The following is a 17,743-nucleotide window of genomic DNA, read 5'->3' as shown; positions in this document are numbered from 1 at the left end:
ACTTAGTTTTGTCTTCTCCTTAAGGAGTGTTACCTCCTTTTGGAGTGACTTGACCCAGGCGTTGGATTTGGCTAACTTACGCATAAGATAATTAACCAAATTATGTAGTTTAGTTATCTGAGAAGTACTTACAGTGGGATTAGGTCATTCGAAAATGGATACGGATCCATGATTTCTCTTAGATTTTGTTTCTGATTCGCTCTGGGTTTCTAATTCGTCGATTTGTTCTTGGGCTGTAAGCGCAAGGAAGCTCGTCTGTTCGAGTTCTTCGTCAGAATCTTTCGAGGAAAACTCATCCCATGTCGCCTACAGTGCTTTCTTCTTCTTTTGCTTCTTCGCTTCTTTTTGGTTCGGACAGTTGACTTTGATGTGTCCTTTTTTGTTGCATCCGTAGTAGGTTACCTCGAACTTTACTTTTGGACTTGATTGTACCATCTTGGACTGAATCACCTTCTTGATGTCCTTCTTGGTGAATCCTTTCTTCTTCTTATAGAGTCTGCATACAAGGTTGACGAGTTTGGCTGCTATCTCGTCGTCGTCATCTTCTAAGTCCAGTACTTCTTCGGACTTGGGTTCAATTTTGCACCTTGTTTTTTCTTCCTGTGTTCTTCTTATACCTGCAATTAAGGCAATACCTTTCTCGGCCAGAGTAGTATTAGTCTGCTCATGTAACTCAAATTCAGAAAATAATTCATCTAATTTAATTAAGGACAAATCCTTATACACTTTGTAGGCATCTACCATGGATGCCCACAAGGTGTTCCTCGGAAATGTATTTAATGCATACCTGATAACGTCGTGATTTTCCACCTTTTGTCAGATTGCGTGGAGTCTGTTCAGTAGATCTTGTATGCGAGCATGAAGCTGACTCGCTGACTCACCTTCCTACATTTGTATATTATATAATTTATTCAAAATTAAATCACGTTTACTTACTTTCATATTAGAAGTTCTCTCGTGCAGCTCGATCAGCTTCTCCCATAGTTCTTTCGCACTTGAGAATAGGCTGACTCGGTTTAGCTATTCTTTGGTCAAACCGCATTGAAGGGTGCAGGTTGCTTAGGTGTCGACCTCGATTTTCTTCATCAAGCTGGTGTCCCAGTTCACGCATGATACTAGCTTTCCAACACCGTCGAGTGGAAGTTCGAGACCCGTTTGGATGATTATCCATATCTTGACTTGCGTCTTGAGGTGATACTCCATTCGACTCTTCCAGTAGCCAAAATCCTCACCAGAGAAGAGGGGAGGGCGTGCAGTGCTATTCCCTTCTTGGTGGATTATTTAAACATTTAGCATGACAGAAAAATAAGAAAACTTGTTCCAAGACTTGGTCTTGGATTAATAGTGTGGGAATAAGAGAATATAATAAAAACTCTAGTGGTGTTTGCACCAACTTCAAGAAATGAAAGAACTCGATCGATAAAACAGAACGGAAGGCGGCAATTTTATCGATTCTGATTGACTCCGAAAAATTTAAAAATTACCATGAAAACAATTGCTTGAATGGTGGTTTCACCGATTCGAAGTGACCCCGCTCTGATACCAATTATAGGATCAAAACGCGTTAGAGGGGGGGTGAATAGTGCTCGTAGCTTTCACTTTTGTTTTGAGCAAACACATAGCGGAATAAACATAAATCAATCAAGAACACCAAGGATTTACTTGGTTCGGAGCCTGTGGTGACACCTACTCCAAAGGCTGTACATAAGAGTGCTTTCGATGGACAATCACTATAGCTTTGGAAAATTACAACTTTGAATTACAATATTAATGCACTAAAAATTATACCGACAAATAAGGTAGGAGAAATTAAGGCTTTCGGTTGTCGGAGTTGAGTTACGGCTTTGTCGGATCGTTCTTTGAGTAGCATACAGAAAAAGGATTACAAGTTTGTGTTGTCTTTTAGCTGCTGCTCGAACCAGGCTTAAATAGCCCGTGGAGGGCGCCTCTAACCTCCATAGGAGGTGCTGTTGGTGCAACCTTAGGTCAAGGTTGACTTGGTTGACCTGACTCGAGTTGACCTGACTCGAGTTGTGTTTTGATGTTTGACGATGTTTGACGAGAAGAGAGTTGTATTCTTGATGTTTGACAAGAATAGATGTTTGGGAGATTGTAGGTGCAACCTAGAGCCAAGGTGAGGTGAACTGATTCGGAAAAGTCCAAGCAGGGAGGGCACGCGAAAAGTCCAAGTATGGAGACTTGGCACGGAAAAGTCCAAGCACGGAGACTTGCACGCGGAAAAGTCCAAGCACGGAGACTTGGCACGCAAAGGTGGAGCTTGGCACAGAAAAGTCCAAGTATGGAAACTTCAGAAAAGTCCAAGCACCGAGACTTGGCACGGAAAAGTCCAAGTATGGAGACTTGACCGGAAAAGTCCAAGTATGGAGACTTAGCACGGAGAAGTGCAGGGAGCTTGGCACGAGGAAAGTCCTAACTGGATGTTAGGCGGTGGAAAGTCCTGTGAGTGAAGCCAGACAGGGGAAAGTCCTAACTGGATGTTAGGCGTGTGGAAAGTCCCGTGAGTGAAGCCAGGGGAAAGTCCTAACTGGATGTTAGGCATTGGAAAGTCCCGATGAGTGAAGCCAGAGAAAGTCCTAACGGGATGTTAGGCAGTGGAAATCCTGGTGAGTGAAGCCGTCCTGGTAAGTGAAGCCGGCAAGGGAAAATCCAGATGGATCAAGGGTGATCGGACATCCGGTGATGGGAAGTCCAAGTAGGTCATGGAGTGACCGGATACTTGGTGAGGAAAAGTCTAAGTGGGTCAAAGGGATTGACCGGACACTTAACGGGGAGTCCTAGCAGGTCAAGGGAGTGACCGGATGCTAGGCAATGTACCAACAGTCGAGATTGACCGGATGTTGGTTTGGACTCGGGACTTGGTGTGCGATCGGATCGATCCGTGATCGATCCAGGATATCATGAATATTCTCGATCGGCCCGTGACCGATCAAGAATACATCGAGATATCAGGATAACCGATCGGTCCGGTGACCGATCGTGAGTCGATCGGGTTAACAGAGCGAGGCGAGGGGCCGATCGGTCGTGGACCGATCGATAAAGCCCGATCGGTCCCCTGCATCGATCAGAGTTCCTCGACGGCCTCGTGGACCGATCGAGACGAATGTAAGCGGTTAGGGAATATGATCGGCCCGTGGACCGATCCACATGAGCCCGATCGGTCCACGCATCGATTCAGTACCAGCCGCGCCGCAACGCCAGATTTCTTCCGTGTTTCTTCGCTTTCTTCGTAGAGGGCTGCTGCTGCGAGCCAAAAAGTCTTCTTTGACTACTCCTTCTTCTAGCTTGCTGCTGCTTGCGATATGAGCTTTGTTGAGCTCTCCCCAGTAAGCTTCGTGTGAGCTTCCAGTCGACGGTCAGCTGCTGCTGTTGTCCGAGAAGTTGTTGCTTCACAGGCAGTCGACGAGAAGGCGAGTTAGTGTTTGTACATTGTTCTTGTCTTTCTATTTGTATTTCTTGTACTCCTTCTTGTTGTTGCAAGTTTTGTGGCGAGGTTTCTCCACCCAGAAGGAGTTCATATTAGTCGATTTTCCGGGGACTCATCTATCGACGGATTGACTGGAGTCGTCCACCTTACGGACACGCCGAGGAGTAGGAACCCTAATCTCCGAACCTCGTTACATCGGTTTGTTTGAGGTTTGTCTTCTTTTCCTTCGTTTCTACGTGTTATTTTCCGCTGCGCTAACCCTAGTTTGTAGAAACGCGACGATTTGGGGTCGGCTATTCACACCCCCCTCTCTAGCCTCCGTACGAGAGATCCTAACAGGTGCCTCCAACCAAGGGTTATCTCCTCCGCGTCGGTGCTGATAAGCTCTGCTTCCTGTTCTGCTTATCTGCCCGAAGGCGCCTTTAAGCTCCATGGAAGGAGCCTTCCATCCAGCATCCAAGATGCCTTTAATCCCCTTTGAAGGCGCATTCAACCTTGCTTTCTGTGCAGCCACAACCAAGGTGCCTGAGGCGCCTCCAATAGCTCAGAGGCACCTTCAATAGCCCGGAGACACCTTGGACACTGTTCATCTGAGAGTTCTCTTGTGTAACTTCATTCCTGCAAAGCATATTAGTCTATAAACAAAGTATACCCTGCAAAACTAAGTTAGCATAATAATATAAGATAAATATAAGTACTCAACAATCATTGGATTGTCCGGTTCTGATTTCATATTTCTTGAAAATCCTAGGTCGAATCGACGCCTATTGTTCTCTTGTCAGGGAATGCGTCCTCACTTACTCCTCTCAAGAGAGTTTACATGTTGTCAGGTCGGTCCTCTAGACCGACTGGACTTTCTGCTTAGGGTTACCATCACCTAGGATTTTCCACCTGTCTAACCGCAGTTAGGACTTTCCACCACCTAGGGTTACCGCCCCCTAGGACCTAGGGTTACCACCCCTAGGGGTTTTCACCTGCCTAGAATCCACTAGGACTTTTACCTAATATAACTTAGGACTTTCCTGCAAGCTCAATAAACTTTGTTAGATAACAAGACAACTTAACTTTGGACTCTTTGACATAATCAAAACATAGGGTCGATCGTCGGATGCTTCCCGCACTAACATTTTGTATACCAGATGTACCTTTTTTTGTCATTTGTGACTCATATTCATGATGAAGTATGCATAAAAATACGTCACTATAACTGAAGAAGCTTCTAAAAGATATTTCCCACCAAATTTGCCAGGCTGCCATACTTATATACTTCTGTTAAGCATGTTTCACCGGTCATTTAAGCCGGTGGTATATATATATTGAGAATCCCTTGAGAATATGTTCTGTTAAGCGTGTCTCGGTCGGTCATTCAAACCGGTCGTATATATATTGAGAATCCCTTGAAATACCTTCTGTTAAGCGTGTTTCAACTAGGAATGTGTAATAAACTTTATGAGGCTGAGCACCTTTACGCCCGATCAAGCTTTGTCAAGCCAAACGCCTATAAGCATATTGGTTCTCGCTCGGCCTTCACTTGGCTGGTAACTAAAAGCTGTATAAGGCTAAATGTCTTTACGCTGGGTCGGGTTTTGCCCGACCGAGCGTGTGTAAGCACATGGGTGTTCACTCGGTCTTCACTCGGCCGGTAATATATTAAAAGTTGTATAAGGCTAAATGCCTTTATGCTCGGTCGGACTTTGTCCGACTGAGCGCGTGTAAGCACATGCGTGCTTGCTCGGCCTTCACTCGCTGGTAATATACTAAAAGCTGTATAAGGCTAAATACCTTTACGCTCGGTCGGGCTTTGCTTGATCGAGCGCGTGTAAGCACATTGGTGCTTGCTCGACCCTCACTCAGCCGATAATATACTAAAAGCTTCTGTGAGGCTAAATACCTTTACGCTTGGTCGGGCTTTGCCTGACCGAGTGCGTGTAAGCACATTGGTGCTCGCTCGACCTTCACTCGGTCGGTAATATATTAAAAGATGTATAAGGCTAAATACCTTTACGTTCGGTCGGACTTTGCCTGACCGAGCACGTGTAAGCACATTGGTGCTCGCTCGACCTTCACTCGACCGGTAATATACTAAAAGTTTCTATAAGGCTAAATACCTTTACGCTCGGTTGGACTTTTTCTAACCGAGCGCATGTAAGCACATGGGTGCTCACTCAGCTTTCACTCGGCCGGTAATATACTAAAAGCTGTATAAGGCTAAATGCCTTTATGCTCGGTCGAGCTTTGTCTGACCGAGCGCGTGTAAGCACATGGGTGCTTGCTCGACCTTCACTCGGCCGGTAATATATTAAAAGTTGTCTAAGGCTAAACGCCTTTACGCTCGATCGAGCTTTGTCCGACTGAGCGCCTGTAAACACATTGGTACTCGCTCGATCTTCACTCAGCTGGTAATATACTAAAAGCTTCTATGAGGCTAAATACCTTTATGCTCGATTGAGCTTCTCCTGATCGAGCGCATGTAAGCACATGAGTGCTCACTTGTCCTTCACTCGGCCGGTAATATACTAAAAGTTGTATAAGGCTAAATGCCTTTAAGCTAAGTCGGGCTTTGTCCGATCAAGTGTGTGTAAGCACATGGATGCTTGCTCGGCTTTCACTCGGCCGACAATATACTAAAAACTGTATAAGGCTAAATGCCTTTACGCTTGGTCGGACTTTACCTGACTAAGCGCGTGTAAGCACATTGTTGCTCGCTCGGCCTTCACTCGGTTGGTAATATACTAAAAACTTCTATAAAGCTAAATACCTTTACGCTCGGTCGGGCTTTGCCTGACCGAGCACGTGTACAATGTCTTTTATTTGGTCGGTCATCATCCTATTAATCATACCTTCACCCAGCTATATACCCCTCCTATCTTTCTCGACCATGACCTCTACTTCATTTGTCAAGCCGCTCCATCATAACCCATATCATCACCCATTAGCCGAATGCTGTTTGGTTGATAAAATAATGAAAAGGTTGGTTAATTCTATTAGCAAAAATTACATTTGATGAATTATTGACGGAAAGTTCTATATCTATCAGATTAAATATTGTAAATAGGCACAAACAAGAAATGCCTATTATCAAGAAGATTTGACCTTGTGAAAGAAAATTGTTTTGCTAAATTCATTAGAATTAGTTTTGTGGTTATACACAAACTAATTAAAGTTTTTTGTGTAGATTTTCTTTGTATTTTTTCATTTCATGACATAAAAGTATTATTCTGGTAAATAGGAAAAAGAATTTAAAAGAGTTAAGCCAACAGAATTGTTATATTGATTCTAGAAATTTCTTTTCTAAATGAAATATTAATACATTGTATGTAATATTCATGTTAATAAGAGGTCTGCATATTCATAGATTACCGTATAAAATATAAACAACAAATAATAGGTGCTTCTAGGAAATTCCTAGATTATTGTACAAAAAGTTATACCTCTATGTAGTGGATGGAAGTGGCAAGGAGAGCTTAGCCAATAACCACAAAGACCAAGATTTCCTATAAAATTGTGCAAAAAGTAGAAAAAGAATTTTAATTAAAAAGTCCTAATGATCAACTTTAGAAAAAGGAACATGAGAGATTAACATGCTATCCAATGAGCAACATAAGGTGGATTCTTAATAAGGAACTAAATCATGAATAGTTTACAATTCCTCACCTTTCGGGAGAAAATCAAGAGAAGTTGTAATATGTAGAAACATCACTAACTAAATTATTCTTGGACATATTCTTGTTTGCTGAAATAGAATCAATTACAATCAAATATTTCATTCTTAAAACATAGAAAATGTGATCTTTCTAGAGTTACTTATAGGGCAATGAGACTTGGGCAGTTAGTGAGAGTTGTGATCTCACTATACAAATTGTTGTTTTTCCAAATTCCTACAAGAAAATTTAGCAATCATGAGGCAAAATAAAAAATTTCTAACCTTTCAAAGTATCTGATTTAGTGGTTTAAAAAATAAACTATAAATACTTTCAGAAAAATGTATACAATGTGACACGATTCTGAAGCAGTCCAAGTTCCTCAAGAATCGTATTGGACAAGTAGATTTTTTGACAAATCACTAAAATTACACCAAGAATAAACAAAATCAATAGAGTTACATGTATAAATAGAAATAGATATCTATAAGACCTAGCAAAATAGTAATGTATCTTACATTTCCTCAATATTCCTTAAGTTTCCGAATTCAACAAGTATATTACCATAAATCTTTTCAACAAGATAATTTAGGGATTCAAGCATTTGCTCTAGAATTTTTCTTGACTTAATGCTCAAAGATAAGTCACACAAAATTTCTAAGAAAATAAAGTTGAACAAAATTTTGAAAATTACTTGGAATCACTAAATTGAACTTGCGAGACTCACCAAATCGATGACTTTGGAGACGACCTTCTTGTACCTCGCATTGACCTTGTCCGCCAAGGTTTGCTCAAAAATCAATTCTTAGACGAAATATAAGGAAATTACATCTCTAGTTTCAAGGAATGTGGAGTGAGAAAGGATCACAAGCTCAGAAACCTAACCTCCGTGAACCTCTCGGTGGTGCCGGTCAACGAGCCAAAGAACAAGGTCACCTTCTTTTTCCCCAAATCAGCATCTTCCGTATTCCTCACCATCTTCTTGGCCTGCTTAGCTGTCGGTGCTGGCAGTGCCACCACTTGGGCTGGGTCTTTGCTACTGCCGGCGTTGGCATTTCTCTTCTCGAGCTATTGTGCTAGAGATCAATGAGCTGGTCTTTTTTGACAGGGTCAAGAAGGAAATGGACCTGAGAGGCAGAATCGAGATCAGAAACACATCTATTGATGAAATCTTCTTTGAACTTTCATTTCTTCGATTCCTCCATCGTCGCCACTCTCCTCCCCCTACTGCTCTTCATGAAGGCATATGCCTTCAAGGACTCCATGGAGAATTAGTCTTGGAACTGGATGACCACAAGACAAATGGAGAAGAAGAGGATGCAGAAAGCTACACGATAAAAGGCTCTATTTATTAACGAATAAAAGAGAGAAAGATCCTAGGCAGAGAGGGTAAGAAAAACACCGAGAGATGGGCGAAGAGTTCGTAGGTTGGACGGAGATGTGTTTTGCCACTTAGGGTTCGAGAAGGCGTTTAGGCGCTTAGGGTTTAGGAAGGAAAACACGAAGGGGGGGAAACACAAAGTCGTTTAGGCAGCATGGAGGGATTAGGCTGAGAGGGGTTCGTCGACATAACCCACTTACAGATCTAGAGGTCTTTAGGCCCATTAGTGGATTTTGGTCAAAACTCACTTACGGATCTAGAGACGACCAAAATCCACTGATGGATCTAAAGACCTCAGATTGGATCCATTTCAGGTCTTATAGATTTCTGAAATTGCAAGGAGTCTAATGGTGTTATTTATTGTGTATTTTAACGTCTCCGGAGGTGTTGAAATATTATCGAAAAAATCAATTAAAACATAAACTCATTCATATGAAGCTCATGTTGAAACATGGGCTTGATATGAAATCAGATCAGGCCCAAGGGATTATGATTTAGTTGATTCTTTCGATAAGATTTTAATACTTTCGGAGAAGTCGAAATATATAATGGACGACACCATTGGAATCCTTGCAACCATAGAAATTCACATAACCTGAAATGGGTCCAATATGAGGTCTCTATGTTCTTGTGGATTTCTGAGGTTGTAAGGAGTCCAACAATATCGTCTATTATATATTTCGACTTCTCCGGACGTATTAAAATCTTGTTGGAAGAATTAGTTAAATCATAACCCCGACATTGGCTTCATATGAATAAGTTTATGTTTTAGTTGATTTTTTTAATAATATTTCAACACCTCTGAAGATGTTGAAATACACAATGAATACCACTGTTGAACTCATTATAATCTCAGAAATCTACTAGACTCGAAATGAGTCAAATCTAAGGTCTCTAGGTCTATCAGCGAGTTTTGACTAAAATTTACTGATGAATCTAGAGATCTCAGATTGGACTCATTTCATGTCCTGTGGATTTTTGAGACTACAAGAAGTTCAACGGTGCCGTCCATTGTATATTTCAACTTCTTCGAAGATGTTAAAATATTATCTAAAGAAATACATTAAATTCTAACCCCATTATTCTTATATTCTAACCCCATTATGCTTATATGCATGCGTCTTAAAGATCGAGGAACATTCTTCGATAAATTTCCATACTATAAAAAAAATAAAGGTCTAAACCTATTGTTGCTTCCCAATTTCTATGCTGCAGATCCATGTCTCCATTCTCCATAAAGCCTGATGATATCTAAACAATTGGAAATGAGACAAAACATGTTTGACTGAAATCAATTGCAAGCAGAAATAAGAGAGAAGCTGTGCTTAGCTGAGCTGAGATTCTCTGCACTCTTCATGTGGCAATGGCAAGTAAAGAAAGATGTCATTATTCAACTAGTTGAGGTACGTGATTGCGTTACTGAAACATTATATATTAGATTAGATTAGTGAAGAAGAGCAAGATGCCATTTTAAGTACACTGCTACTCTTCTTCTTTACTGTATTCATGGCAGGCAAGTGAGATCCACCCACCGCGTCATCCACATGGAGATAAGTGCCACTAGTTTACCTTTCACGCCCTGCAACCAGGCACACTGAAGCATGCATCGTAGAGTTGTCAAGTCATCTATGATTTCAAAGGGAAATCCAGCTCTGTCGGATTTGATTATTTGATCAAAATTCTGAAAAGAATTTTTGCGTCGATGAGAAAATGGCTAGTAAAAGTAGCAGGAAAAGAAAAAGGAGCAAGTGAAGTGAGTCGCCTCGAGCTCTACTCCGAGAAAGGAACAGTTTGTTTTTTTTTCCTCCCTTTATCAGTCGGAAGGGACACTATTGTGCATTGTGTTCCCTTTCTCCGCTTTTGTTGCTCCAGAATGGAGCTTGAGAAGGAGCACGAGCAGTAGGATTCTCGCCGTTGTGGTTGTTGGTGCCGAGGAGGATGGGGAGGAGGTTTCTCGGCTTGCTGGTGCCGTTGCTGTTGCTGTGGCCTTTGCAGGCGGAGTCCAGCAGTGCGGCCTTGAACGACGACGTGCTCGGCTTGATCGTTTTTAAGGCTGGCATTATCGATCCCCTCTTCCAGCTCGCATCTTGGAACGAGGACGAGGACGACCCCTGTGGCTGGACCGGCGTCAGGTGCAGTCCGGTTAGCAGACGCGTCACGGAGCTCTCCTTGGTTGGCCTCTCTCTCTCCGGTAGGATCGGGCGCGGCCTCCTCCGGCTTGCCGCGCTGCAAAGGCTCGACCTTTCCCATAACAACTTCTCGGGGAGCCTCCATCCTAGCCTTTCCCAGCTCGAGGAGCTCCGCTTCGTCGATCTCAGCCACAACATCCTCTCCAGGACGATTCCCGATGAGTTTTTCTTGCAATGCCGGTCCTTGAGGTCGCTTTCGATGGCCAACAATGTCCTTTCTGGGGAGATCCCTCGGAGCATCGGCTCTTGCTCCTCCTTGGTTGCCCTAAATCTGTCCTCGAACAGGCTCGTAGGTGCTCTGCCGAGGAGTATGCTGTCCCTCTCTTCCCTTCGTTCCCTTGACCTCTCTAACAATGCCCTAGTTGGAGATATGCCAATGGGAGTCAGTCGGTTGTATAATCTGAGATCGATCAGATTGAGAGGAAATCGGCTCTCCGGCGGGTTGCCCGATGACCTAGGTGGGTCTTTACTTCTGAGACATCTCGATCTCAGTGCAAATTTGCTCACCGGCGAGCTTCCCAAATCCATGCGGAAGCTCTCACTGTGCCGCCATTTAAGCCTGGCTTCCAACCTCTTCACAGGGGAGATTCCACCATGGATTGGGGAAATGAAGTCTTTGGAGTTCCTTGATTTATCCGGCAATGGCTTCTCCGATAGAATCCCCGAGACGATCGCCAAGCTTCAGATGCTCACCTCTTTGGATTTGTCCCGGAATACCTTCACCGGTGGCCTTCCTGACTCAATCAATGCGCTCGGAAACCTAAAAATCTTGGATTTGAGTGACAACTCGCTTATTGGGAATCTTCCATCGTGGATTTTTGAATTGGGATTGAGTTATGTGGATTTGTCAGGGAATGCTTTTTCCGGCAGAGTTCCAGCGGTTCTCGGTAGTGTTCCTGGCTTGAAATTTTTAAACCTTTCTGGGAATTCACTTTCAGGTTCTTTGCCTGCTACTGTTCTGGCGCTCGACAGGATGAAAATCCTTGATCTTAGTACGAATATGATCAATGGAAGCATTCCACCGGAGATTGCGAGAGCAGTGTCTCTGAAAGAGCTGAGACTTGAGAAGAATTCTCTGACTGGGGAAATACCAAAACAAATAGGGAATTGTTCTTCCCTCACAACTCTGTAAGTCTGTAATTTTTTTTTTTCAGTTTTTGATTCATGTTCAAGTCATACTCGATTAACACAATTTTATAGATAATCATTCCTGCTTTTCTGAGTAGTCTGAAACTGTGCTTTTGCCTCTCATTTTGTTGTAGCAGTTGTCATTAAGGTGAACAAATAAGCTGATACATGGTTGAATGACTGATTAGGAGACTGCTTAATACTTTCAATGCCTTGCAAAGTTTGATAAATTCTTCTTTTTGGCAATAGCTTGTCGATACCAGTAAGTTATTGATTATTGGTTCAGTGGTAAAAAAATTCAGTAGTTTGATCAAGTCTATGATACAAAAAATTGTATAGTAAAAAGAAGATAATCACACTTACACAATTTTGTTTGATATAGTTCCTTCCATTTCACTGTTAGCTTTGGTATACATTGTGAAATCAGGGATGTTTTATTTATAGATCAATAACATTGTTTATTTTGACGATTTAACTTGCTGTCACGATTTGTTGTTTGGATTGCTTCTTTTAGGGTCCTGTCGCAGAATAATCTCATTGGTCCAGTGCCATCTACAATAGCTAACCTCACCAACCTTGAGGTGGTAGACCTTTCCTTCAATATGCTAAGTGGCAACCTCCCGAAGCAGCTCACCGATCTTCCCCATCTCCACTCCTTTAACATATCGCACAATCTCTTCTCCGGTGATCTCCCTGCTGGAAATTTCTTTAACACCATCCCGCCTTCCTCCCTATCTGACAACCCTGATCTCTGTGGCTCAGCAGTGAACCGTTCATGCCACACTGTTCTTCCAAAGCCGATAGTACTCAATCCTAATACCTCCGATTCATCTTCCAATACCTCATTACCATCTGAGAACATTCACCACAAGAAAATCATATTGAGCATATCTGCTCTTATTGCAATTGGAGCTGCTACTGTGATTGCTCTCGGTGTGATCACCATTACGATCCTTAATATGCATGTACAGGATCCTCCCCTTGGCTGTCATTTAGATGCTGACCCTGCCCTATCTGATGAATATTATAGTAACTCTCCAGCAAGTGATGCTAACTCTGGCAAGGTTGTAATGTTCTGTGGGGGGGATTCTGGTTTCGGTGTTGGGGCTCATGCAATCCTAAACAAGGACTGTGAGCTGGGTCGTGGTGGCTTTGGTACAGTTTACAAGACGACTCTCCAGGATGGAAGGCCTGTAGCCATCAAAAGGCTCACAGTTTCAAGCCTAGTGAAGTCACAATTAGAATTCGAAAGGGATGTTAAAATGCTTGGAAAACTTAAGCACTCCAATCTGGTGGCTCTGGAAGGATACTATTGGACACAGTCCTTGCAGCTCCTCATATATGAGTATGTCTCAGGTGGAAACCTATATAAGTTCCTCCATGATTGTTCCACCTCAAATCCCATCTCATGGCAAGAACGCTTCAATATCATTCTTGGGATTGCGAGAAGTTTGGCCTACCTACACCATATGAATGTTATTCACTATAACCTCAAGTCAAGCAACATCCTCATTGATGGCTCAGGTGAGGCCAAGGTCGCAGACTATGGGTTGGCCAAGTTGTTGTCTACGCTCGATAGGTATGTGCTAAGCAGCAAGGTTCAGAGTGCGCTTGGGTATATGGCACCCGAATTTGCATGCCGAACAGTGAAGATAACTGAAAAATGTGATGTCTATGGATTTGGAGTGTTGCTATTAGAGATTATCACAGGAAGGCAGCCTGTGGAGTACCTGGAAGATGATGTGGTGGTGTTGAGTGATGTGGTAAGGGTTGCATTGGAAGCAGGAAGAGTGGATGGACTAGTGGATGGGAGACTCAGCGGCAAATTTCCAACAGAGGAGGTTGTGCCCATTGTGAAGTTGGGATTGGTATGTACATTGCAAGTCCCCTCAACTCGGCCTAGCATGAGTGAAGTTGTGCACATTTTGGAGATGATCAGATGCCCACACGAGCACCCAGAGGAAGAACTGACTTGAGCTTTTCGATCTTTTGTTGTTGTTCTCATTGTTGTTTTCTTCGACTGCCAAGGCACGAAGCTAGTACGTAGTATGAGTGTAACGCATATATTGCCTTTCTGATAGAAGAAAGAAAAAGGGGCCTTTCTTCTTCCCTTTGGCACAAATCCTCATGATGCTCATTAGCTCTCATGATGCTTGTGCTAATGAAGAAGAATAAAAGGGTGGAGAGAAACACGACTAGTATTTTTGTTCATGTATGATTTTAGATGTGATTTCCTTCTCATTCATGATTTATGCTCTTTCTGGATATTGTGACGTTGCATGAAAATTGAAATCTATCGATATGTCATTTCCTAGTTATGCAGCATACAGTGGCAGCCATGAAGAGTACTGAAAGACCAAAAAGATGTCATCAATCATGTAGTCTCTGCCTATTCCCAGCACATGGCTTCATGAGTCATGAGCACTAGGCATGAAGAGACAGACAATTAGATGGAACATTTACAATATCTGAAAACCTAATGTGTGATAATATTCTCTTGTACAAACAAGACTAACCATGACAGTAGAATAACTATTGGAATGAATCATATCTGTTGCTTCTATGTCGGAAATTGGGTAATAAAGTTAGGTTTTGGACCACAAAAAGCAAGAACAAGCAAGCTCAAGCTCACATCATTATACAAGAGAGAGAAAGAGAGAGTGACAGAGAAAGGAGGAGCAAGCTGCACATGCACTCAATCAGCACTCGACTTGAGCAGGTGAGTAGGTGCAGTGGATGTATTGTCTAGTTATTGTTTTGCTTTATTCTCAAACTTCATCATGTAGTAGTATATTTTTTTCCTTCCAGCAATCAGAAGGCAGCTTGGATCAAGTCAAGTTGATTGGCTTTGGATAAAGGTATTCCCTTAATTAGTTTGTTTGTTTTGTCACAGCCACAAAAAGACAGATTGCTGTTGTGTTTGCTTAATTCTTTTGCTGATCGGGCTGGAAGACAGACACACTAACAATTTGTCAGTTTTTTGTTCTGAGTCGACTGAAGTGGTGGGTGGATTCCAGGTCATGAATGGAAAGTAGTGACTGTCTGCAAACACTTTACAGTGCAGCGTTTACAATGAAATAGTGAAAAAAAAAAGTTGTGGTTGAGATTGGAATAGAAATGCTGTCAAAAAGGGCTGATCGATCTAACTGCTGGGAGTAGATAAAGATGAGATACAAGGTGCTATTGAAACTCTAGAATAAATATGGAAATGAAAGATTAAAAAAGATTTAATTAGTAATAATAAAATAAAATATATTTTTTAATATCCATGATATAGTAAAGAATAGAGTGAATGATTGACTCACTTCCATTCCATTGCCAGTGTGCCCAAATTGTTCAATGTGTTGGCCTTGCTAAGATTGCCTAGTTCCATAGGCCCTCCAAATGGCTACAATATTTTACCTAATTGACACACTTGGTCAGTCGAACCAACGTACTTGTCCGGATTGATTCGACTACTCAAATTGCTTTAATTTGCTAATTTGAATAGATTGGTCGAAGTGATTATATTGCCAAAACCAACTGGCTGACCTTTAATCACGTAAATTTTGATCCTATGAGCTTGCCAAAACCAACTAGCCCACCTAGTTCGATCAACCCACCCAATCTAATTAGCTAAAAGCATGGCCCATAATTGACATTATCCAAATTGATAGATTTGTCTAGACTCTAGACCACCCTATAATTGACTAACTAGACCATTTGAACCACTTGGCTCACCTAAACTAATTGACCATTTGTGAAGACCCGATTTTGGACATGATGATGGACACTAGTGGACATACCTTTAAAGGTTAAGTTAGGTTCAATTCCTAGAAATCTTAATACCATAAAATTGAACCCAAGTTTATGATTACTTTGTGTCATGTGTAGATTTGGATTTTAAGGATTTCGAATGTTGGATCTAGTTACTCATATGTTTCTTCTATGCTCTTCATCATGAGAATTTATGAGTCACATATTACTTTTTATTGTTTTATTCTAGTTATATCTATGCTTTTCTTGATTTCTATCAAGATAACTTAGTGAGTCATATGTTAAAATTTTATGCCTATATTTCATTTGATTTTATCATGATAACATAATAAGTCATGTGTTAATCCTTTTATGTAACTTGGACTTATTCTAGCTATGCCAATGTTTCGTGTGCTAAGTTGTAATGATATGGTGACCTTTCACCTAGCCTTTTTAATGAATAGATAACCTTTCATCTAACCTTTTTAATGTGGATTTATTTGATATAAAGAAGAGAGAATTCGAATATCCATAATCATGATGATTAATGGAGAATTCGAAGAGTCATCATAATGATAATTAATAAAGAATTTGAAGAGTCATCATAATAAAAGTTATAAATAAAGAATTTATTGAGCCTATAACTCTTCATCTTCTTAATTAATGAAGATCATAAATGATGAATTAATTGAGACTTTAACTCTTCGTATTCCTTGGAGGCTATAAGTAGCCATCCTCGGAAAGATGCAAGAGGGAAATTCATTCTCTCGATTTCTCCCTCGTCAACTTCTTCTTTGTTGACCTTCCACCGGAAGAGATCGGTAGTGTTTCCAAGTCTTTGTCGATCCAAGAGGCTAGCACCTAACGGATCATATCAAGTTCATGATCTAGTGCGCGTGGATACCGCTAGAAGAGTCACACGTGGGGCTCTTATCTGTCTATCTGTCTGTGATATCGTTCACACCTATCGAGAACTCGAGTTGAAGCCAAGTTCCGATTAACAAGCGCAAGTTCAAGTTCCGTAAAGTTTCTAGCCAAAACTGAAGAAGTTTCTAGCCAAGTAACTGGTCTTTTCGTTTTGAGTATAGCTGTAGAATATGTTTACACTTCATCATTTTATATTGCAAATTCATTTATTTTTATTCCAAGATGCACCGTTATGACTCAAGTTAGATATGGTAAAGGGAATTTTCGAAAATATGATAAGATATGACAAATTATGACCCTGATGCATTGGGTAATAATAATCGATATATGACCCTGATGTGGTAGGTAATAATAACCGATATATGACCTCACCCCTTCGAGGAATTACATATAGGGGACTGATCAGTAAAAGAAAATCTTTGAAAACATGATAAGATATGACAAGTTATGACCCTGATGCGGTGGGTAATAATAACCGATATATGACCTCACCCCTTAGAGGAATTATATATAGGAGACTGATCAGTAAGACTATGGAAAACAAGATAATTAACAGTGCTATATATTTGATTAAGTGCTATGTTTTTGTCATGAATTTTGAATGTCTTGCTAAAAGTATATGTTTTCGATTAAGTTATGTTTCTGTCATGTTTCATGAAATATGTTTTCATCATGAATTCTGAATATTTTACTATATTTTATATTCTGTCATGCTATGTTCGATCAATCCTACTTACTGAGTATTTTTCCAAGCACTCACCCCCTTACTCCCATCCCCAGATAAAGACGAGGAACAAGTTGAGAAGGAGGAGCAAGAGATGTTTTGGGGCTGGTAATGAAGTCGTGTCCAAGTGATTCGTCCTTTTAGTTCATGTTATCTTTATTTGTACGCTTTCGCTTTTGGATTGTAAAGACAATATTAAGCAGTTATCTTTAAACTATCATGAATCATCGCTCATCCAATTTTAGGAAATGGCCGATAGACTCGTCTGGAACAATCGTAACCCCAACTACACCAACCACAACAACAATGAAGATGCAAACCCTCTCCTAGGAGTTAGCCTCAGCCGAGAAGATTTAATGGTCATCACTACCATCGTAACAACCACCCTCCAAGGCTTAGCAACCCCAAGTGAACAAAGGTTAAAACGACCCAACCTATCAAGTGGCCCGTCCAAAGGACCCTCTTTCACTTTGCCCTCCTAAAGCATTAAGCCATGTCCTACTTGTAACTTTAGACATCTTGAAGAATGCCGTAGGATCTCCGGTGCATGCTTCAACTGTGGGAAGATGGAGC

General features: G+C 41.4%; 1 protein-coding gene and 1 long non-coding RNA gene across 2 annotated transcripts in view; one reads left to right on the top strand and one right to left on the bottom strand.

Moving 5' to 3' along the window:
• The window catches only part of LOC121985390, a 39,239-nt gene extending 30,618 nt beyond the window's left edge, over positions 1–8,621 (bottom strand). Inside the window, exons 1-3 of the long non-coding RNA XR_006113153.1 lie at positions 8,489–8,621; positions 7,814–8,413; positions 6,877–6,939 (exon numbers count right to left, since the gene is read on the bottom strand). This is a non-coding gene — a long non-coding RNA (uncharacterized LOC121985390). The remainder of the gene's footprint in view (positions 1–6,876; positions 6,940–7,813; positions 8,414–8,488) is intronic.
• Positions 8,622–10,002: 1,381 nt separating this feature from the next.
• Positions 10,003–14,049, top strand: LOC121985389 (probable LRR receptor-like serine/threonine-protein kinase IRK). Its single transcript, XM_042538816.1, has 2 exons — positions 10,003–11,784; positions 12,299–14,049. Exons 1-2 carry the CDS (start codon positions 10,406–10,408, stop codon positions 13,758–13,760), a joined length of 2,841 nt encoding a protein of 946 aa, XP_042394750.1. The 5' UTR covers positions 10,003–10,405; the 3' UTR covers positions 13,761–14,049.
• Positions 14,050–17,743: the final 3,694 nt, after the last annotated feature.

The sequence above is a fragment of the Zingiber officinale genome, chromosome 5B (genome assembly GCF_018446385.1).
Source record: "Zingiber officinale cultivar Zhangliang chromosome 5B, Zo_v1.1, whole genome shotgun sequence".
Lineage (NCBI taxonomy): Eukaryota > Viridiplantae > Streptophyta > Magnoliopsida > Zingiberales > Zingiberaceae > Zingiber > Zingiber officinale.
Note: the sequence above shows the minus strand (reverse complement) of the source record. Positions and strands in the feature narration are given on the sequence as shown.